Here is a 24032-nt window from a genome sequence, read left to right as displayed (position 1 = left end):
CTACGCTACGCCCACCCCTGGCTTGTAATCTTATGTTAATTGGCGATTTTGTGATATATATTCCTGATAGAGAATTAATTCATTATTTTTTGTCATTAATTTCGATCCTTTTTTTGCATGTAGGGTAGACGTGCCCTTATTCATCTCATTAGTCACGACGTCACACTATTTCGCTGATAAATCGGCTTACACTGGTTAGATTGCACTTAAATGGGTATCAACATCTTTGCTTTATACGGCTTATTCTTAAGAAGACGATCAATAAAAAATCTGGCTTGAAAAATGTAAAATACTCTCGTTAGATCGAAGCGAAAAGTCGAGTACAACGCACCCTTATTCATCCTACAATTTGAGCTGATGCGTTGAATAGAGATAGCAGACACTGCTCTAACTAATGTGTTCAAATGGGTGAGATGGGAGCACGTCATTTGGCATAAGTTCATTTGGCATAATATTCATTTGGCATAACAGCAGGTGACACATGCTTTCGTTTGGCATAATGTTCATTTGACATAATCGTCGTTTGGCATGATGATCATTTGGCATAATGGTCGTTTGGCATAATGGTCATTTGGCATAATGGTCGTTTGGCATAATTTGAAATATACATTGAAATCTCTGTTATATTCAATGTTGACGTCTAATGTGGCTACGCCACATCGCTTTAAGTATGGTAGTTAAACTAGTTCATAGCCCCTATGCTTGAGTAACCCGGGCAAACGAGTGGGTTGCTGGTGAGGGGTAGTCGCTTCTGACGACGGGTCAATAACCACCTTGCCCCCTTGGTCTCGGTTATGCGATATTTCCAAGGTCTATTTGGTATATTGATTCAAAGAACTGCTCATGGTTGAAAGAAGGAATCAACCCCTAAGTTTGAGCTAACGAGTGGATCACCAGTTTACTTGCGAGCGCTATTTGGTATACAAATTCAAAGAACTGCTCATGTCTTAAAGAAGGAATCAATCCTTGTTTCTGGCAAATATATTTGTGTATATTTGCCAGAAACATAAGGGTTGATTCCTTCTTTCAGTCATGAGCTGTTCTTTAAATTTGCACATTTGTTGATTTACTCGTTTGCCCGGATTACTTAAACATAACGGTTGATTCTTCTTTCAAATATGAGCAGTTATTTGAACCTATATACCAATTAACCCTTGGCATCGTTGTATAACTGAGACCAAGGATCCGAAGCGGGATCCGCCGGGTTCCGATGGTGCGTCGTCGGCCCCTCGCGAGCAAACCTGTGATCCACTCGTTTGCCCGGATTACTCAAACATAGGGGATATCAACTAGTTCAAGTCCGACGGAGCGGAGCGATGTCGGACAGCACACGGTTTCAAGCGATGTGGCGTAGTTACATTAGGCGTCAACGATTAGTAACAGAAAATTCAATGTATTATTTAAATTATGCCAAACGACCATCATGCCAAATGACCATTATGTCAAATGAACATTATGCCAAATGAACTTATGCCAAATGAACTTATGCCAAACGACGTGCTCCCGACGGGTGAGATGAATAGAGGTGCTAAGATGAATTAGGGCACAGTAACCCTAATTCTAGATTTCGAATATTGACATATGTGCTCATTAATAAGGATCAAAAGTCTGTCCTTTTTCCTGTACACTCTGTTCTCTTCGATACTGTATTTTAAGATTTCCTGGAATCTAATAGTCACAGGTTTCTTAATTAATCCAGAATTACAAATGATCCTTATTTCTGAGATTCAATGATTGCTCAATTTTTGACTTAATGTACTCTGATTCTTCAATTTCTGAATTTCTCAAATTTTGGATAGCCTATGATTTTTGAACTTTCAACTTTTATTACGTTTGATGTGTCACCGGTAGTGATGCGGAATTTTCAAATCCAAACTTCCAGTTGAATCTACCGGAACCACTATTCAATTTAATCATTCACTTTGACAATCTGTAGTAAACAGTTTGAAATAATTGTTTACATGTTTAGCATTTTCAAACCTAAATGCACAGCAATAAGTATATTCAGAAAATTTCGCCTCGAAAAACCTAGTTCGTACCCCAGCGGAGAGATATTCCCATCGCCAATGAAGTTGAAAATGAAGGAAAAATGATCGGCAGTGCTGCACGAATGAATGATGCAACGAACAACAGCGATTTGAGCATAGTAGGACATTATTTGAGAATTGTTTCTCATTCAATTTCAAACAAATCTGTCACCAATTTGCAGCTTTTATTACTAGTGCTATTTTAAATGTTATAGACTTTTTGAATTATGTATTCTTCTTCCGTTTTAGGAAGGAAAGGGGGTCTCTTGCTATTAATCTAGGTATTATACATATACGATAACTAGTAGATTGGATACAGACCAAGACAATCCATGAAATTCCCTTTAATGTGACTGCAACGAGCATGCGTTTAGGTTCTACTGTTTTCTATACGGATTGATTGAAAAAGAGTAGTAGTACGGCAGCGTCCTGAAACAGCCATCCCGATGGGATACTACCCAACTGTGTTGCAGGTTAAGATTTAAGTATCTCTCCCTAAGGAAAAAATAGTGGTGCAAACACCATTTTTCCAAATTATTTTTTCCACAGTTCACCACACCAAATAAAGACCTATTACCTATTCTCTTTCGATTACTAGTATTTTATTGAATGCGATAGGGGTGATTTTTCATCGCTTCTCTTTAATCGGTTCTCGTAGTAATGAAATGCAAAATTTCTATTTGTTATGAGCAGAAGATGGAATATTAGTTTCCACAGGATGCAATTTCTAATTTTCCAATTAGTATATTTCAAATACTTGCTCTAACTTCAGTACTACGACTCTAAACTATTAATAACTTTTACTATTTAGTAATATCTAGCCAACTGTTGTTAGAACCGAGAAAAATGTATAAGTCAAGTTTCTCAGTAGTCTGTGTCTGCTAAAAAAAACGAAACCCGACTATCTCTAGTGCATGGTACTCAAACTTCGGTGCTTTTGTGGTGAATTTTTAAAATTATAAAAAATTATAATTATAACCTACTTTTTTGATGCCTTCAGATTTATTGAATAAAATTGTTCACAGATTTTCGGACTGATGTATTATTCTATTTAAAAAAAAACTCTCTTTCAAAAAAGCACATTTTCAATTAAAAAATCACTCTCTCTCTGGTATCTCTGCCTAAGAATAAAATTGTGCAAACACCATTTGTGCCGAAAGGTACCTTAGTCTTGTACTAATTTTCTTAATCAACACCCTTATTAGCTAGTTTTCTAAGTTTTCTGTGCATTTTTAAATTAACAATTTTTCTACGGATCTTCAATTGTATCTTCTGGGGTATCTCCACATAAAATAATATATCGAATAGAGTATATCCAGTGCACGATTGGTCCGCGTATGTGGAATATTTGCTCGATTTTTTTTGATTAGCTGCTAAAATCTGAAGGATAGGACGAAATATTTTCGGCACTTCTCCAATTAGGGAAACAGACATTGAACACATTCATAACTGAATGATTTCGGGCCAGTAATCCTCTAGGCTGTATTCCAAATGCCTGGATATAGGGACAAGAAAACTTTTAAATGGCTATAAAGTGTACGTGTCTTAAACGATTTGGTCTAAACAAACTCCTGCTCGTTTTGCCAGTACAGCTACGGAGATTAGAAGTATTTTTGATTGGATTGAAGCTATGCTTATTACCCGAGATAGCTCAGCTGATTCGGGAGAGGAAATTTAGAAAAATTTAGATTTAGAAAATCTATAAGATTTTTTTTGTATTTGTACGACAATTTGGAAGATTTAGATGATATAGAAGATTCAAAAGATTTAAAATTCAGAAGATATGGGATATTCAAAAGATTTAGAAGGTTTAGATTTGAAAGATTCAGGAGATTTCAAAGGTTTTGAGAGTGTAATAGATTAAGAATATTAAGGAGATTTACAAGATTCAGAAAATTCGAAAGATTTAGAAGTTTCAGAAGGTTTAGAAGATTCCGAAAATTTAGAGGATTCAGAAGAAGACTTGGAAGATTTGGAAGATTTAGGACATTCAGAAACTCCAGAAGATTCAGACGATTTAAAAGATTCAGAATATTTAGAAGAGCTAGCAGATTCAGAAAATTCAATAGATTGAGAACTCAAAAGATTCAGAAAACTTTAAGAGATTCAGAAGATTAAAAAAAATGATTTAGAAGTTTCAGAAGATTTGGAAGATTTAGAAGAATCAGAAGAATATTTAGAAGATGATTTGTATTTGTAAGATATTTCGGGAGATTCAGAAAATTAGGTTTAGTTAATTCAGAAGATTTAGCAGATACGGAAGGCATTTAGAACATTTAGAAAATTTAGAAGATTTGGAAGATTTGATTTGATTTGGGGTATGCGAATGATGTAGAAGATTTAGAGGATTCAGAAGACTCAGCAATTTAGAAGATTTAGAAGATTGGGATGATTCAGAAGATTTAGAAAATTTTTAAGATTTTTTTATTTTTGTTGTTATAGGATAATTCAGAAGATTTGGAAAATTTAGAAGATTCAGATGATTTAAAATTCACAAGATATAGGAAATTCGGAAGATTTAGAAGGTTTAGAGATGAAAGATTCAGAAAATTTAAAAGATACTGAGAATTTAGGAGAATCAGAAAACCATGGAGAATTAGAAGATTCACAAAATTTGGAGGATTCTGAAAATTCAGAACGTTTAGAAGATTTGGAAGATTTAGAAGATTCAGACGACTTGAAAGATTCAGAATATTTAGAAGATCTTCTAGGTTCTGAAGCTTGATAAAATATAGATGATTTTATCTATTTGTATGAAAATTTGAAAGCTTTAGAAGATTCAGAACATTTGGAAGATTAAGAAAATTCGGAGGATTTAGAAGATTTTAGAGATTCAGACGTTTTTAAAGATTCAGAATACAGTGAAGACCCGATTTTGTCTGTGATAACTGATAGTTTGATGGGCTCTAGCAGCCTTGAATTCGAGTAAATCCTTTCTTGAGCATATTTTTCTTGTCTTAGAGATCCAAAATATGCAAAAATAAAATTTTTTTTGCACTGTCAGACTCCCTTAAGGGGAATTTAAACTAAATAAACAGAAAGGGTTGTTAGGCTATATCTAAGGACTAAAGAAGAATATTTATGAGAAGTTTTAACACCTCTAAAATAAAAAAAAAGATTTGGAACACTTAGGAGATTCAGAAGCTTCGGAAAATTGGAAAGGTTGCGAAGATTTAAAATATTCAGAATTTTCAAAAGGTTTAGCATATTCAGAAGAATTATAAAATTCAAAAGATTTAGAGAATTCAGAGGATTCGGAAGATTCGAAAAATTTGGGAGATTCAAAAGATTTAGAAGAAGAAGTTTCAGTAGATTTAGGTAAGGTAGAAGATTTAGATGATTCGTAAGATTCAGAAGATTTTTAAGATTCAGAAGATTGAGAGAATTCAGAAGGTTTTTTTTTCTATTTGTAAAATAATTCGGAAGATTCAGAAGATTTTGAAAGTTTAAGAGATATTGAAGAGTTCAAAGATTCACAAGATTCAGATGATTTAGAAAGTTTATAAGATATAGGAGATTCAGCCAATTTAAGGAATTCAGAAGATTTGGAGAATTCAGAAGATTCGGAAGAATTATAAGATTTCTTCTCTCTCATTTCAATCTGAAGCCAGGTTAGGCTGGGGTGAACAAATTAACCCTTAGAAAAGATTTAGAAAATTTAGAAGATTTAGAAGGTTTGGAAGATTCAGAGAATTTAGAAGTTTCGGAAAACTTTGAAGATTTGGAAGATTCAGAATATCTAAGAGATTTAGCATATTCAGAAGACTTGAAAAAATAAAAACAATAAGGGGATCACAAGATTCGAAAGATTCAAAAAATTCAAAAGATTCAGAAGATTCAAAGAGAGAGAGAGAGATTTGAATTTAGGGGACGAATTTAGAGGATTCAATAGATTGGAAAGATGGAGAAAATTCAGGAGAATTAGAAAATCTTGAAGGTTTAGAAGATTCATAAGATTTGGAAGATTTGCAATGGCTAAAAGATGTAAAATATTTAGTAAACCTTAAAGATTTAGAGGAATTAGAAGATTTAAAGATTTAAATGGTTCGCAAGAGTTTCCTCCCATTTTCGATGCAAATCGATCCAAGTAACCCTTGGTGTACAGCTGTAAAATGTCATTTAAACTCGAACCACGCGAATGCAGTTTCTATGGAAACCTAATTGATTGTATCAAATAAAGACGCTGACTAACTGCCTCAACGGAGGCGCATGGTTGCTCATTTATCTTAATCTGCGGAAACGCATGGTATTTATTGCTTTTTTAAAAGTTGTAATCTTAACTAAATCTAATCCCCAAAATCGCAACAAATTCCCCGACCATACTTCGACCACTGTTTTCGCTCATCAGCACCCAATGCCCGACCGAGTCGCGTGCCCTGGGTTTGCAGCTGGTGCGAGCTACATACACACTAATATACCAGTAAGCATCGTGGCGGTGGCGGTGGCGGCGGCTGGGATGGGTAGCCATTGGGAGGCAGCAGCTGGCGCTACAGGCAGGGTGGGCCTGGCTGGTCCCGGCCGTTGGCGGGTTTGTGGGGAGAAATAGCATAACAGCTCAGCAAGCAAGCAAGCAAGCAGCAGCGAGCTAGCAGAAATAACGGTGGTAGGGCATTACTTTACTACACTCGACCGAGTGAACCAGTCAGCAGCCCGTCCGTCACGTCAGTCGGTCCGTCCGTTCGTTCGTTCAGTGCAGTGCAGTGTGTAAGAGGGTGAAAGAGATGGCAAAACTCGCACACACTACCAGCAGCTCTTGAATCGAAAACACAAGTTGGCGCGCGCGGGCCTCACACCGTTGCAAGCGTGGAGGATTGTTTGGTGTACACTGTTTTCCTCAAGTTTCATTCGCAAATTGAACTCTGGAATGTGAGCATCTACTCCGCCGATAGGTCCGTCAAGTTGAGCAAGCGTGCGCTTGAAGCAACCGTCGTCGTTGTCGTCGCAGTAGGCCGATCATCGTCACCGTCGTCGTCGTCGTCGTTGTCGCTACCAAGTCGTCGTCGTTGTGTTGTCGCCTCCAGTGCGTCGTCTGTGCGTTCTGAAATTTCTTTTCTTTCTTGGCGGAGTGCAAAAGTGATGTGTGCGAAAAGCATGGCCCTCTAGATGTCGTCGAAGAAGTGCAATAAGTCCGTGATCTAATAAGTTCGGTTTCTGTTGTGAAGGGTCAAGTAAGAAGTGTGTTCATTATTTTTTTTTGCGCGCGCGACTTTACGAAAGACACTAGCAGAAGGAGACACCGCGTTAGTTTAGAGAAAAAAAATGGGATGTGCAGTGCAGCAGCAGCAGGAGCCCGCCACCAGCGAGAAATCGTCGGCAGCGCTCAAGACTGAAACAAGTCTGAAAGTTCCAAGCAGTCAGTGTAGTAGTTTAAAACCTCCTAACGATAGCAATAGTACTAGTAACAATGATAACAACCACGGCCACAGCCAGAGTCTTAAGAAGACTCATAGTGCACTAGTTAAAATTCTCGAATCCGCTCCGCTGAAAAGTTCAAATTTGAATAGGATAACCCTCTTCAGCCATGGGGAGGAAGCTGGTGGTAGCAGTAGTAGTAGTAGTAGTAATAGTCAAGTAGTAGTGGTTCCCAAGGTGGAACCGAAAAGTGGTGTTCTAGCAAGTGCTGCAACGGATAGCGCCTCCGGTAGTAGTCAAAAGGAAGACCCACCCGCGGTGAAGATAAAAACAACGCCGAAGATCGATCTTTGCCCGTGGAAGAAGACCACGATTGCCAAAGAGTGGATTAGTGCCTGTGAGCAGGAGCTGCGGAAGCAGCAGGAACAGGCAGCTGCCGAAGAAGAAGAAGAAGAAGCATTAAAATCATCATCATCATCATCAAACCAGGCTCAACCTCACCAGCAGGAGGAAGAAGGCTGTAGTAATAGTCCGTGTGCCATAACTCCCAACGATCACTCCGGAGGAGGAGGAGGAGGAGGTTGCCGAAGTCGGGAGTCATCTCAAAGTTCCGATCATTCGTCGCCGTCAGCGTCACCCGAGCCCACCAGTGACGACAGTTGCAGCAATAGTAGCTCCAACAGCGACTGCTGCTCCGACTATCTGATCAATGATCTCTGCAAGCAGTTCGAGGAGAACCTATGCGAAGATCATGTATGTTCGAACTGCCTTCCCATTCCCAGATTTTGTTTTTCATTATTATTTATACGCTCTCCATACCATACTCTTATTATGCCATACTTTTATCTATTCGCTACAGAGCCAAGTAGCGCGCTGGTGGTCAACCTTCAAATTAATTCGTTCTCCTTTTCTCGCTCTTTTTTCGTTCTCTTGTTTCTTTCTCACTCATTCACAGGGCTTCTTCAGGCGCTCGATTCAGCAGAAAATTCAGTATCGCCCTTGTACTAAAAACCAGCAGTGTAGCATACTACGAATAAACCGTAATCGCTGTCAGTATTGTAGGCTGAAAAAATGCATAGCTGTCGGAATGAGTCGCGATGGTGAGTAATCATAGTAGACTGTGTGTATTTTATTATTTTTTGTTTTTTATTTTCTTTTTCCTGCTACGGTTGACGTTTTTTTGATTTTGGTTCCGTTCGGCGCGGGAATCGTGCCGGACTAGTGTTGCCAAATTACGGGAAGAACCATTTGCTTGTTTGTTTGTTTTACGCATACGATGTCCCATATAATGACCCCTGGTGTTCCGAGTGCAAATTCCGTTATTTGAACTACAACGGCTGCCCTGCCGCCCATCGGTTCAACTGTAATGTAAAGTTACACACACACACACATTTAAATATGTGTCCAAGTAAACTTGGTCGCCATTATCGTCGCAACCGCGTGTTGCTGTTTCGTTCTTTCACGTGATTGCAGTGCTATCGCACTGTTTTCGCATACGCACAGCGAGCTACGAGTGTGCGCAATAGAAAGTGATATAGCGACATCACCACCACTACCACCACCATCATCATCATCGCCAATGGCAGGCTGGCAGGCAGCGAGCGATACGATTGGGATCGAGAGACAAAGAGGCGAGAGACACGTCGAGGCTAAACCGAAGTTCATTGACCGTCTAACTAGGCCATAATCATTTTGAACTCTATTTAGGTCAGAAAAATATTCGCCTGCTTTGCTCGTTCGCTCGCTCACTCACTCACTCACTCACTCACTCACTCATTCGCGTAGCTCTAGCTCTGGTAGGTTGCTGCTGCTGCTAACTTTGCAAGGCAGGCCAGGCCAGTGTGCTGTGCGCGTTTTTTTCTTTTTCTTGTTTTCGGGGTGAGCGCGCGCGTTTTCCTTCTCTTTGTGTGTGATCCGAGAAGGCCCTGACACGTCGTTTTCGTGATGTTTGTTGATTTGTTGGAGTAACTTGGTGGGGGGAGGATGGGTTGTGCGGGTGGTTGGGGTGAATCTTTTTGCGCTCCTGTTTTGGGGGATGATGGTGTTGATGGTGTAAGTGCAACTGATAGCATGATCTACCTTCAGGGGTCTCCGAAGGGTTCGGGTGGGGTGGGTTTAATCTGATAGCTTTTTATCTCGTGTGCGTCAATTTAGGATTGACGTAATTTAGATTGTTCTGGAAGGTCGTATGGGGAGCTGTATTTTGTTGAGGTTGTTAGTTCACAGAAAGACACCTTTGTTTGGAACAATATGGCTGATTTTTTTTTAATTGGGATGGTTTTTTTTATTAGCTAGATTCGACAGTTCTTCTTCAAAATAAGACTCAAGCAAACTTGTTGACTTTCAAAAAAAATTTAATGCTACTTCTTTAAGACACAAAACGGCGATACATTTTTTAAAATTAAAAATCAGTGTCTTCATCGTTTCGATGCATACATTTCTGTGTCATAAAAAATATTTCCAAAACTGTTCCCTTCATAACGACCTTAGCTATTTTTATTTTATTAGGAATTCTACGAAGAATATGTATATTTAAGAGGATCGGTCCTCGCCGGAAAATATTAGACGCGTCAAACTGGTCCATAAAATCAGGATTCCTCAAAATAGATTTTTTTTTTTAAATCGCCAATTCTACCCCGTTGAAGCGATTATTATTGTTGGCCTCGCAAAGAAAATAGTTTTGAGAAATAGTGCAAAACTCTCAAAAATATTTGATTTTATATAAAAAAAAAATACTTATCAAATGATATTCTCAATTTTGACTGGGAGGGTCTTCATCTACTCGCTGTTTTCAAATTTTTAGTTGAAAGATAATTTTATTTTACATATCATATCTAAAAATAGGCGAAAACGAACGAGCCGTTCCGGAGAGAAAATAGTTTAAAACTAAAAATTAGTGAAGTACCTTGCGCCTCCATCGTTTGGTGTGTACATTTCTATTTTTCGAAATATTACATCTCCTAAACGGCTCATCCTTCCACGCTGATTTTTAGATATGTTGCGTAAAAATAACTCCTTGTTCAATAAGTTCCGTGATAACAAAGAGTCGTTGAAGACCCTCTCAATGAAAATCGAGAAATTGTTACGTATCTTTTTCATAGAAAACCAACTATTTTTGAGGGTTCTATATTTTTCTTTTAAACTAAATTTAAATATCTTTTATTTGAGAAGCGAACAATGGAAATCGGTTCAGCGACTCAGAAGTTAGAAGTAATGAAATGAAATAAAGCAAAATATTGAAAATTGTCACGATTTGGACCATTTTTACGTGGAGTAGACAAGTCTTATGACGAACTGAAAAATACTGGCTAAATACTTACGATGAAGAAAGATCATAATAAAACAAAATTTTAAATTTCCAATACAAATTGTGCAATTTATATATCGAAATTTGGATTTAAAAATTCGGAAAAAGGATCCGAAACTTCGAAAATCGAAGTTCGCAGTTTTATTTCTCTGAAAATTTTGGAATTAGAAATTTAATATTCGAAATTCGATTCTAGAAATTCGAAACGCATTCGAAATTCGGACATTCGACATCCCAAATTCGAAATTCGGTTTTAGAAATTCGATATACAAAATTCAATGTTCGAAAAATGAAACTCTATATCCTAGATTCGAATTTCGGTTTTCGGTATTGATATTCGAAATTCAATATTTGAAAATCGGAAATCGAGATTCGATATTCGATACTCAAAATTCGACGTACGATACTTAATATCTGAATTTCGATATTCGGAGTTCAATATTCGGAATTTGATGTTTGAAATTCGATATTCAATATGGGGCATTTTGATTCCGAAATTCGCGATTCGTTTTTTGAAATTTTTATTTAAAAATTGGGAACAAGGCTCTGTATTCGAAATTTGAATCCTGAAAATTTTGACACCACAAACTATTCATTCAGTATTCGAAACTTACATCTAAGTTTCGAATTACAAATTCGTGATAGGAAGTTCGATATTGGATATGCGATATCCGAGATTTGATATTCGATACTCGAAATTCGATATCCGAAATTTATTTGAAATTCGTTTGTCAAAATTTGGCGTACATTCGAAACTCGTTTTTCAAAATTCGATATACGAAATTCGATATTCGAAATTCGACGAAGCTCAAAATTTTAAATTCTGAATTCGTAATTGAATGAATTCGTAATTTGAAACTCGATATTCGAAATGCAAAATTATAAATCCACAATTAGTATATTGAAAGATGGATTTGACAATTTGGAATAAGAAAACTGATTTTAAAATTCAAAAAGTTCCGAAATTTTGAAAATTTTCGAAGTTCAAAAATTTGTACTTCGAAATTCCGAATCCGATTTAAAAATTTGTATTTAAAAATTCGGTATTTTGAATACGGAAGCTCACATTAAATCTAGCAAATTTTGAAACTGGAAATTTTACAATCGAAATTTGAAATTCTAAATTCGGAGCTCTTGCGGAATTGGATACCTAAAATTCAATATTTGTAACTCAATATTCGAAATACGATATTTGTAATTTGATACTCGATATTCGAATTTCAGTATTCGAAATTAAATAATCTTAAATGAATATTCAAAATTCGATGTTCGAAATTCCATATACGAAATTCGATAGTCGAAAGTTAACCTTCAATTTGACATCGAAAATTCGATATTCGAAATTCCGTGTTCGAAGTTCGTTATTCGAAATTCTTTGGAATTCGAAATTCTAACTTCGGGATGCCAAATTCGTGGCACGAAAACCGATATTCGAACTTCCATCTTCGAAATTTGATATTTCAAATTCGCTGTTCGGAATTCCATTTTCGAAATTCGACATTCAAAATTCGAGATACGATATTCGAAATTCGAAGCTCGATATTCAAAATTCCAAATTCAAATTTCGAAAAAGCTTAACATTCGATGTCCGAATTTCAATATTCAATATTTGTAACTCAATATTCGAAATACGATATTGGTAATTTAATACTCGATATTCTATAATCCAAATTTGATATTCGATATTCCAAATTCTATATTCGAATTTCAGTATTCGAAATTAAATCATCTTAAATGAATATTAAAAATTCGAAATTCCATATTCGAATTCGAATTCAATTTGACATCCAAAATTCTATATTCGAAATTCCATATTCGAAATTCCATATTCGAAATTCCATATTCGAAATTCCATATTCGATATTCGAATTCAATTTGACATCCAAAATTCGATATTCGAAATTCCGTGTTCGAAGTTCGTTATTCGAAATTCTTTGGAATTCGAAATTCCAACTTCGGGATGCCAAATTCGTGGTACGAAATTCGATATTCGAACTTCCATCTTCGAAATTTGATATTTCAAATTCGCTATTCGGAATTCCATTTTCGAAATTCGAGATTCGATATTCGAAATCCGAAGCTCGATATTCAAAATTCAAATTTCTAAAAAGCTTAACATTCGATATCCGAAATTCAATATTCAATATATGTAACTCAATATGCGAAATTCGATGTCCGTAATTTGAAACTTGAAATTCGATAATCGAAATTTTTTATTCGATATTCGAAATTCAAAATTTGATATTCGAAAGTTAATCTTCGATATCCGAAATTAAATATTAGAAATTCGATGTTCGGTTCTCGAAGTACGCTATTCGACATTCCAAATTCTAAATTCAGAACGCCAAATTCGTGATCCGAAGTGTGAAATTTGATATTCGAACTTTCATCTTTGAACTTCATTATTCCAAGTTCGCTATTCGAAATTCCTTTTTTTTGAAATTTGATGTTCCAAATTCGAGCTCGATATTTAAAATTCAAAACTCGTTATTCAAAATTCAATTTTCGAAAATGCTTAACATTCGATATTCGAAATTCAACATATATGCGAAATCCGATATTGGATTTTCGAAATTTCGCGTTCGAAAATCAATAATCGAAATTTGATTTTCGTAGCTCTGTTTTCGAGATTCGGTATTGGAAATTTGGTACTCGAAATTCGATATTTAAATCTGGTTCTTCGAAATTCGATGTTCGCCATTGGATTTTCCAAATTCGAATTTCAATTTTCGAATTCGTCATTGATTTTCGAAATTCGATCTGCATTCGAAATTCTATATTTGATTTTCGAAATCTATATTCGTGATTCGATACGATTCTAATTCAAAGTTCGAAATTAGACATTCCATGTTCGAAATTCGATTTTCGGAATTCAAAACGCGATTTTCGAAATCAGAAATTTTATGTTTGTATTTGAAATTCGAATTTCGATTCGAAATCTAAAGTTTGATATTCTGAAATTCGATATATTTTAGAAACTCGATTTTCGAAATTCCATTCAAAGTTTGATTTTTGAAGTTCGAAACTGTTAATTAGATGTTCGATATTTAAAATCCGATATTGAAAATTCGATTTTGGATTTCCGGATTTCGACATTCGCTACTGGAAATTTTAAATTTAATATTCGAAGTTCGAAGATTGGCTTTCGGTGTTCGAATTTTGAAATTCGTAAACCCATTATCGAAATTTGAAATTCGATATTCAGAACTCCTTATTCAAAATTCTGTAGTATAAATACGATATTTGAAATTCGTTAATTGGAATTCGATGTTCGATATTCGATTTTCGAAATTCGACATTCGATTTTCGAAATTTGATTTACGGTATCCAATATTCGAAATTATATATTCAATTGTCGAAGCCAGAAATTTGATATTTGATGTTCAGAATTCGATATTCGAAATTTGATATTCGAATTTTGGAATAAAAAATTTGATATTAGGAATTCGATGTTCGATATTCGATATTCCATATTAGAAACTCAAAATTAGATATTCAAAATTAGATGTTCGAAATTCGATATTCGAAATTCGAGTGTAGATTTTTGGAATTCGATTCGATTTTCGAAATATTAAATTTAGTTTTCTAAGTCAGAAGTTAGATTTACGATATTCGAAATTCAAAATTTGAAATTTAAATATTTAAATTTGAAATTCCACTTGCGAAAATCGAATTTCGATAACTGTAATTCTATATAAATTGGAAATTCCATATTCAAAATTTAATATCCGGAATTTGGTTTTCGTTATTTAATTTTCGTTCGACATTTGACATTTGAATCTCGCTGCTCAAAATTCGATGTTCGAAAATCGTTACTCCAAATTTGATTTTCAATTTCAGGAATTCGATAATAGAAGTTCTAAATTTGATATTCGAAATTCGGTGCGCATCCGATATTCGATTTTCAAAATCTATATTCGATTCTAATTCAAAGTATCAAATTCGACATTCGATGCTCTAAATTCGAATTTCGATTTTCGGAATTCAAAATTCGATATTCGAAGTCAGATATTTTAAGTTTGTATTTGAAATTCGAAATTCAAAATTTGATATTCGAAATTTGATTTTCGAAATTCGATTTTCGAAATTCCATATTCTATATTCAAAATTTGACTTTTGAAATTCGAAATTGTTAATTTGATATTCGATATTTGAAAGTAGATATTCGAAATTCGATATTTAAAATTCAATATTCGATATTCAGAACTCGATTCTGGATTTTCGGATTTCGACATTCGATACTGGAAATTCGATGGTCGAAGTTCGAAGATTGATTTTCGGTATTCGAGTTTCGAAATTCAAAAATCCATATTCGAAATTTGAAATTCGATATTTGATATTCGAATTTTCATTTGCGAAAATCGGCATTCGAATTTCGATATTCATAATTCGATATAAATTGGAAATTCCATATTCAAAATTCAATATCCGAAATTTGGTTCGGCATTCGACATTTGATATTTTATATTTGAATCTCGTTATGCGAAATTTGCTGTTCGAAAATCGATATTCCAAATTTGGTTTTCGATTTCCGGAATTCGATAATGGAAAATCTAAATTTGATATTCAAAATCTGTTATTTCAAATTAGATATTCGTCATTTTGATTGATCTTCGAGATTCGATACTTATCCGAAGTACGATTTTCTAAATCTAGATTCGAAATTCTGTAGTCGATATTCGAAACTCGACGGTTGATATACGTTATTCGTTATTTGAAATTCGATAATAAAAATTAGAAATTCGATATTATTATTTCGAAATTCGATTTACAGTATCCGCTATTCGAAATCATAAATTCGATATCCGAAGCCAGAAATTAGATTTTTGAAATTCAAAAGTCGATATTCGAAATTTGATGTTAGAATTTTGAATATAAAAATTTAATATTAAAATTTCGATGGTTTCGAAATGCCATTTTAAAAATTTGATTTTTCAATTCGAATTTGTGGATTCAAAATTCGCTGTTCAATATTCGAAATTGAATATTCCCATTTCAATATTTGAATTTCGATATTCGATATTCAAACCTCGATTATGGATTTTCAGAATTTGACATTCGATATTCGAATTTCTGAATTTTAGAGTCGATTTTCGGTAGTCGAAATTCGATTTTCGACTGTCGAAATTTTTAATTTGATATTCGAAATTTAGTTGTCGAAATTCCATATTCAATATCCGAAATCCCATATAAGAAATATGTTTATATAATTTATATAATTTATGTGTTCAAAATTCGATGTTCGATATTTGAAATTCAATGTTCGATTTTCGGAATTCGACATTCGTTTTTCGAAATTTTAAATTTGTCGTTCGATGTTTGAATAATTTCAATGTTCAAAATTTAAAATGTCGAAAATCGTTATTAGAATTTCGAACATCGATATTCGAATTTCGAAATTCAATATTAGAAATTCGATACTCGAATTTCCAAATTTGATTTTCGGTATCCGATATTCGAAATTATAAGTTCGATTATCGAAGCCAGAAATTCGATTTTTGATATTTGATGTTCAAAATTGGATATTCGAAATTTGATATTCGAATTTTGGAATTAAAAATTTGATATTAGAAATTCGATCGTTTCGAAATGCCAAAAATTTTATTTTTAAAATTCGAATTTGTTGATTCAAAAATCGTTGTTCGAAATTAAATATTCGCATTTCAATATTTTAATTTCGATATTCAAAACTTTCAGAATTTGAGAAGTTTGACATTCGATATTCGAACTTCTGAACTCCATATTCGATTTTCGGTATTCGAAATTCGATTTTCGACGTTCGAAAATCAATTTTCTTAATTTGATATTCGAAATTTAGTTGTCGAAATTCCATATTCGAAATTCGAGATCCGAAATCCCAGATTCGAAATACGATATTTGAAATTCGATATCGGAAATTTGAGTTTATATAATTTTTTTCGAAATTTTGAATTAGTCATTCGATGTTCGAATATGATTTTCAATGTTCGAAATTTAAATTTCAAAAATCGATATTCGAATTTAGAAAATCGATATTCAAATTTCTAAATTCGAAATTTGGTTTTTGAAATTCGAATTTGTGGATTCAAAATTCGATGTTCGATATTCGAAACGACATATTCGAAATTCGTAATTTGAATTTCGATATTCATAACTCGATATTAGGTTTTCGGAATTCGATATTGGAAATTCTGAATTCCTTATTCGAAGTTAGAAGTTTGATTGTCGGTATTCGAAATTCGATTTTCGGCGTTCGAAAATCAATATATCAATAATTTGATGTTCGAAATTTAATTGTCGAAATTTCGTATTCGGAATTCGATATCCCATATTAGAAATACGGTATTTGAAATTCGATATCGGAAATTTGAGTTTATATAATTTATGTATTTAAAATTCGGTGTTCGATATTCGAAATTTGATATTAGATATTCGAAATTCAATTTTCGATTTTCGGAATTCGATATTCGATTTTCGAAATTTTAAATTTGTCATTCGATGTTCGAATTTGATTTTCATTGTTCGAAATTTAAATTTTGAAAATCGTTATTCGAATTTCGAAAATCGATATTCGAATTTCGAAAATCGATATTCGAATTTCGATATTCGATTTGCGAATATCGAAATTCAATACTCGATTTTCTAATTTGCTTTTCGGTATCCGATATTCTAAATTCGATATTCGAAGCTCGGATTTAGAAATTTAAAATTTGATATTCGATTTTTGAAATTCGAATTTGTGGATTCAAAATTCGGAGTTCGATATTCGAAAATACATGTTCGAAATTCGTAATTTGAGTTTCGATGTTCGATATTCAAAACTATTGGATATTGGAAATTTTGAATTCCTTATTCGAAGTTAGAAGTTTGATTGTCGGTATTTGAAATTGGATATTCGACGTTCGAAAATCAATATTGATATTCGAAACCAAAAATTAGATTTTTTTAATTCAAAATTCGATATTCGACATTTAATATTAGAATTTTGTTTTTAAAAATTTGATATTAGGAATTCGATGATTCCGAAATGCAATTTTAAAAATTTGATTTTTAAAATCGTGGATTCAAAATTCGGTGTTCGATATTCGAAATTAAGTATTCGCATTTTAATATTTGAATTTCGATATTCGATAATCAAAACTCGGTTATGGATTTTCAGGATTTGACTTTCGATATTCAATCTTCTGAATTTTATATTCGATTTTCGGTAGTGGAAATTCGATTTTCGTCGTTCGAAAATCAATATTCTTAATTTGATATTCGAAATTTCATATTCGAAATTCGATTTCCGAGATCCCATATTCAAAATACGATATTTGAAATTCGATATCCGAAATTCGAGTTTATATAATTTATGTATTCAAATTTCGATGTTCGATATACAAAATTCGATATTAGATATTCGAAATTCGATATTTGAAATTCCATTTTCGATTTTCGGAATTCGACATCCGATATTCAAAATTTTAAATTAGTCATTCGATGTACGAATTTGATTTTCAATGTTCGAAATTTAAAATTCGAATATCGATATTCGAATATCAATATTCGAATTTCGAGATTCAATATTCGAAATTCGATACTCGATTTTCGAAATTTTATTCTCGGTATCCAATATTCGAAATTTTAAATTCGATATTCGAAGCCAGAAATTTGATTTTTGATATTTGATGTTCAAGGTTCGATATTCGAAATTTTATATTCGGATTTAGAAATTTAATATTTCATATTCGAAATTCGATAGTTTCGAAATGCCATATTCGAAATTTTATTTTTGAAATTCGAATTTTTGGATTCAAATTTCGATGTTCGATATTCGCAACTACATATTCGAAATTCGTAATTCGAATTTCGATATTCGATAATCAAAACTCGATATTAGATTTTCGGAATTCGATATTCCATATTCGTAGCTAGAAGTTTGACTGTCGACGTTCAAAAATCAATATTCTTAATTTCATTTTCGAAATTGAATTGTCGAAATTCCATATTCGGAATTTGATATCCGAAATCCCATATTCGAAATACGGTATTGGAAATTCGATATCCGAAATTCGAGTTTTGAAATTCGATAATGGGTTTCCGAAAATTGATATTTGAAATTAATTTTTCGATTTTCAGAATTCGAAATTTAAAATTTGTCATTCGACGTTTGGATTTGATTTTCGATGTTCGATATTCGATATTTGAATTTCGAAAATCGATATTCAATATTGAAATTTCGAAATTCGATGCTCGATTTTTTGAAATTTGGTTTTCGTACTTCGACATTCGGAATTGAAACGCGAAACTATAAGTTCAGAATCCGAAATTCGCTATAAAGTATTTTAAAATTTGGACTTCAAAATGATGATTTTAAATTTCGAAAACCGATTTTTTGAATTCCGGAAAATCTTCATCTCACTTCCAGTAGAATTTTAAGAATCTTGGAAGAAGTTCTTATATTTTTTAGTTCGTGGAGTCAGGTCCCCTTTCAATGTTTAATGTTACTGTTCCACATTGAACTTCAATTTTTTTAGAAAAGTATATGGCAAATATCATCATTTTGATTATCGAAACTTAGGATCTCTTATCATTTCGAGCAATTCATATACTAAAATATTATTGAACACCCACGCATTAGCACTGACGCCATATTGTATTTACTAATAAAATTCAGCAAAAGTAAGACATTAAAGAATAAGTCAACAGAACATTCAGGGGAATATTCCTATAAAACACCACGCGTCTCCACTGGACAAAATTTCGACGGAGCCGCACGTTCATTTGATTGACCCGTCTCATTCAATCAAGACAACAATTCGAATAGAAACGCTTCACCTTGTCCCACAAATGAAAAATCGAAACAACGACCTCTCCTTTGGTCAGAAAAGCTCCTATTAAACCATCGCAAAACTCAAGCAGCTGATCGTCCGTCACAATCATCAAAGTGCACTGTGCTGCGCTTGACTGCAATCGCCACCATTCAGCTCGAAACCCGTCAAGGACCTACTACCGATCATAGCCTACCTAGAGCTGATCGTGTACCTGCTGCTGCTGCTGCTGCTCACAATTTGTTTACCTTTCCGATTCAAGGTAATTTTGCGCCACCGGACCAAACGACCGACCGAGCTTTATTGAGCAAGCACAGAAGGCCTCGCCTACTGATTGGATCCAAAAATTTGCGTCAATCGACGCGGTCTCTTCCTAATCTCGCGGTAGACAATCGACTAGCTTCTTGTGTTGTGTGTCATTGACAGTATTTTTTTCGGTTGTGTGTCCTCGGCATCGATTTTCAGTCGGAGAGCTGTGCGATGTAGTAACTCTACACCAAAAAAAAAACATTCAAAGTAGTTGGACAGGCAGTGGAATAACCTCGTCGCGGAAAAATGAAACAAAAGCTGCGCCCCGCCGCGCCGGTATGTGCCACTCTCTCTCGCACTTACACCCGGGTACAGGTTTTAGACTGAGCAGACCGCGCCGTTCGTTGATTATGAAAGATGTACTGAGCGCGCGCGCATGCGTTTGTGTTGGTTTTTCACTTCCCCCATCGAAGCCTACACTGCAGCGGTGTGCGCGTGAAATCTGAAAATTTCACTTTCTCTTGTTTCGTAATCGTCGTGTCTTCGCGAGGAGAAAGAGGTGTGTGGAGATAGACCAAGAAATGTCAATCACCTTTTGATTGCCTCCGAGCTTCGCTCTCGTGGAATGGAAAACTAGCTCGCGAACGGGTGGGGGGTGGTTGCTGGCTAGCAAATGCAAATTTGTGTTTTTTTAGACACAGCAGTAAACCGGAAACGGGGTGTTTTGTATTCACGTAACATGCTTTGATGGTACCCGTTTTGGGTGGTTTTCAACCGATGGCTACTGACTAAATATTCAAATGAGATATAATTTATCGCAATTCACTCCCTCCATGTCGAGTACGTAAACCAGCAAAAACTTTCGATTTCTAAGCAAACCATCCTAACAATCGTTTCACAAACATTCAAAATACTGTTCGGTGTCATTGTCGTATGATGTGACGAATACCCGGTTAGAGCAAGCAGGACAGGTAGATAGGCTCCTCGCGACACAGTTCACCATTTTTAAATTCCTACCGCGCGACCAACATGGACGTTGGATCGCTAAACTGTCCGATCGGGAAGGGAAAATTCTGCGACAGCTGATGCTGCCGCTGACATGGGACGTTTTTGCGGCCACCTTCGTAACCCTTCCGTCTCGCTTGCACACCATCAGCCTTCGACTTTCGAAAAAGTAACATTGAAGCACTCACACACCATCCAAGACGTGTGCGGCGGCGGCTGCTTACATAAATCGCTCCGCCGGGTCCGGGTCGAGGAACAACTAAGACGGAGCTAGCGAACGAATCGCGGTTGTAAGAACGAGACTTTGACTCGGCTATATGTACGTCATTCCTACATACTCGTGTATGCACGGACGGACGGTTCTCAGCCGCCTGATGCGAGCGAGTGAGTGAGCGAGCGAGCGAGTAAGTGACGAGTTAGTATGTATGTGCGCCGAGTTTAGTGTATGGAAAAGGAGGCGAGTCGTTGACTCTTAATTCGGTCATGCACGGTCGTTCACTTGTTTTACAATTCATGAAAAAAGATTATACATTTGTGCTACCACCATTTGGCTCGCTCTAGCGCCGCCTGCTGTTCGGAGACTCTTTCAACACCTACCCGATCGTCATCGTCGTCATTGTCGTCGTCGCCTGCTAAGTCTTGGATCATTTTTCGCGCGAGATCGATCTAGAAACTGGACTCACTGCTGCTACTTGTGGAATTAGGGCTAAAACCCCCAAATTAAGTTTTTTTTTTCAAATCTTTCTTTCTGCACGCTTTCACAGTGCGCGATGGATTTTTTTTTCGGGCGAAAACTGACCTCAAAAATTTAAACCAGCACACACATGTGCGTTGCCCGTGCGCCCGTCTTCCACTCCTACAGATAGATGCCTATCAGCGTGTTCGTTCCGCGTTCCCATTTCTGTTTTTCGTATCGCCCGGGCGGCTCTGTTGCAGCTTGTTTCTTTGTGCCATTTTTTTATGGGTTAAGAAACTGAGTGAGTGAGCACAAACGCAAACACCGAAAAAGTAAGCGCAGTGTGTCCGACCGAATAAAAGAAGACGCCATTGGCGTGCGCGAATACACACAGACAGTCGATAAAGAGGGCGACAGTTTCAAGCGTATCATTTTTTCTTTCCTTTGTTGCATCAGGACCGAAACACACAATGGCTACTTGGATGGGGCATGAGGTGCGATGTTTCTTCTTCGCCTGGGGCAACATTGTATCGGATGTAATTGTTGTTTACTAGATCAATTTTTGGAAAGGGGTGACTCTTATAGGAAGAAGCAAAAGCTTTCACTTTGTGGTTGAGGGTTTTTTTTTGTGTTCGATTTGAACAATACCTCTTTTACAAGACTCGGGGCCTCTGTTGTAGGGCTTCGTTACCAGGTCGATAACCGCAAGTAACGACGAGCCCGCCAGGGGCCCCAACGAGAAAGAGAGAAAGAGCATTTACATTGAGAGGTGAATGAACTTTGCCAGTTACCTATTCATAACCTCCCTTCTACCGCCACCCTCCCCCCTTTTTGCATCGAGATACCGAGCTCAGCTCTGCCAGTTGTTAATGGCGGCCGTTTTCACTTTTCATTTCGCCCCACAAGTCTAAACGCACGCTGTGAGCTGCGAGCTACTGGTGTTGCCTCTGCTGCTACTGCTATGACTGGTTGCAAAGGTTATTCACCTAGCTCGCCAATTGTAGGTCAACGAGCGTTTGTGTGTATTTGTGCGCAATCTATCGACCGCACCAGGCACGACGCGCGCTCTTATCTCGTACGAAAGGAGGAAAATTCGAAATGGGTTCAGTATTGAATGCTCTCGCAACGCATACACACACATACACTGTTTAGTGTGCTCATCCCCCTGCTGGGGTGGGGGAAGGAGACAAGGAGCATCATGACGAAAAACGATGATGATGATGATGATGATGATGATGATGACAGGGATGGCAACTATGGTTTGCAGCGAGGGTGGTTTTGTGGGAACACAGTAGGCTGGGAATAATTAGAGCGTACTCGAGTGGTTTAATTTTCATTTCCGGATTTCACGGGTTTCAGTGACCTTTTGGCACGGTTTTTCATGGGGGTGATAAGGTTGCTTGCTACGGACGGTGCAGTGAACTTTGTCGGGGGTTATTCGAATTTTCTTTCGAATGCAATGAATGGAAAATTGCGTTAATTAATGGACAAATCTCTGGAATGAAATTTTTCTTTTGGAAACTTCCATTGAATTTTTAAAAAAATATTTTTTTATTGTTAGAAAAATGACATTTTTGGTTATGCATTGTAGTATTCTATTAATTTACAACATTTTAGAATTACTTCACCTTTTCAAGATTTACGCTTGTTTAAAATTACAAAAAAAAAATCTCATTTTAATCTCATCTCAATCTCATCTCAATCTCATTTTAATCTCATCTCAATCTCATCTCAATCTCATCTCAATCTCATCTCAATCTCATCTCAATTTCATCTCAATCTCATCTCAATCTCACATCAATCTCATCTCAATCCTCATCTCAATCTCATCTCAATCTCATCTCAATCTCTTCTCAATCTCATCTCAATCTCATCTCAATCTCATCTCAATCTCATCTCAATCTTATCTCTATCTCATCTCAATCTCATCTCAATCTCATCTCAATCTCATCTCAATCTCACATCAATCTCATCTCAATCCTCATCTCAATCTCATCTCAATCTCATCTTAATCTCATCTCAATCTCATCTCAATTTCATCTCAATCTCATCTCAATCTCATCTCAATCTCATCTCAATCTCATCTCAATCTCATCTCAATCTCATCTCAATCTCATCTCAATTTCATCTCAATCTCATCTCAATCTCACATCAATCTCATCTCAATCCTCATCTCAATCTCATCTCAATCTCATCTCAATCTCATCTCAATCTCATCTCAATCTCATCTCAATCTCATCTCAATCTCATCTCAATCTCATCTCAATCTCATCTCAATCTCATCTCAATCTCATCTCAATCTCTTCTCAATCTCATCTCAATCTCATCTCAATCTCATCTCAATCTCATCTCAATCTCATCTCAATCTCATCTCAATCTCATCTCAATCTCATCTCAATCTCACATCAATCTCATCTCAATCTCATCTCAATCTCATCTCAATCTCATCTCAATCTCATCTCAATCTCATCTCAATCTCTTCTCAATCTCATCTCAATCTCATCTCAATCTCATCTCAATCTCATCTCAATCTCATCTCAATCTCATCTCAATCTCATCTCAATCTCATCTCAATCTCACATCAATCTCATCTCAATCCTCATCTCAATCTCATCTCAATCTCA

At 35.7% G+C, this 24032-nt stretch overlaps 1 protein-coding gene across 4 annotated transcripts in view; it reads left to right on the top strand.

The window, feature by feature from the left end:
* Positions 1-24032, top strand: part of LOC131690984 (ecdysone-inducible protein E75-like) — a 356539-nt gene that overhangs the window by 286573 nt on the left and 45934 nt on the right. For 3 of the 4 annotated variants that reach the window (XM_058977100.1, XM_058977099.1, XM_058977102.1), the window contains one exon: positions 8335-8479. In XM_058977100.1, the coding sequence (XP_058833083.1) occupies positions 8335-8479 (145 nt within the window). Of the gene's footprint in view, positions 1-6910; positions 8133-8334; positions 8480-24032 lie in introns of those variants that run through there. The other variant, XM_058977101.1, reaches the window with a different exon arrangement.

This window comes from Topomyia yanbarensis, chromosome 3 (assembly GCF_030247195.1).
Source record: "Topomyia yanbarensis strain Yona2022 chromosome 3, ASM3024719v1, whole genome shotgun sequence".
Taxonomy (NCBI): domain Eukaryota; kingdom Metazoa; phylum Arthropoda; class Insecta; order Diptera; family Culicidae; genus Topomyia; species Topomyia yanbarensis.
This window is presented reverse-complemented; position numbering and strand designations above follow the sequence as displayed.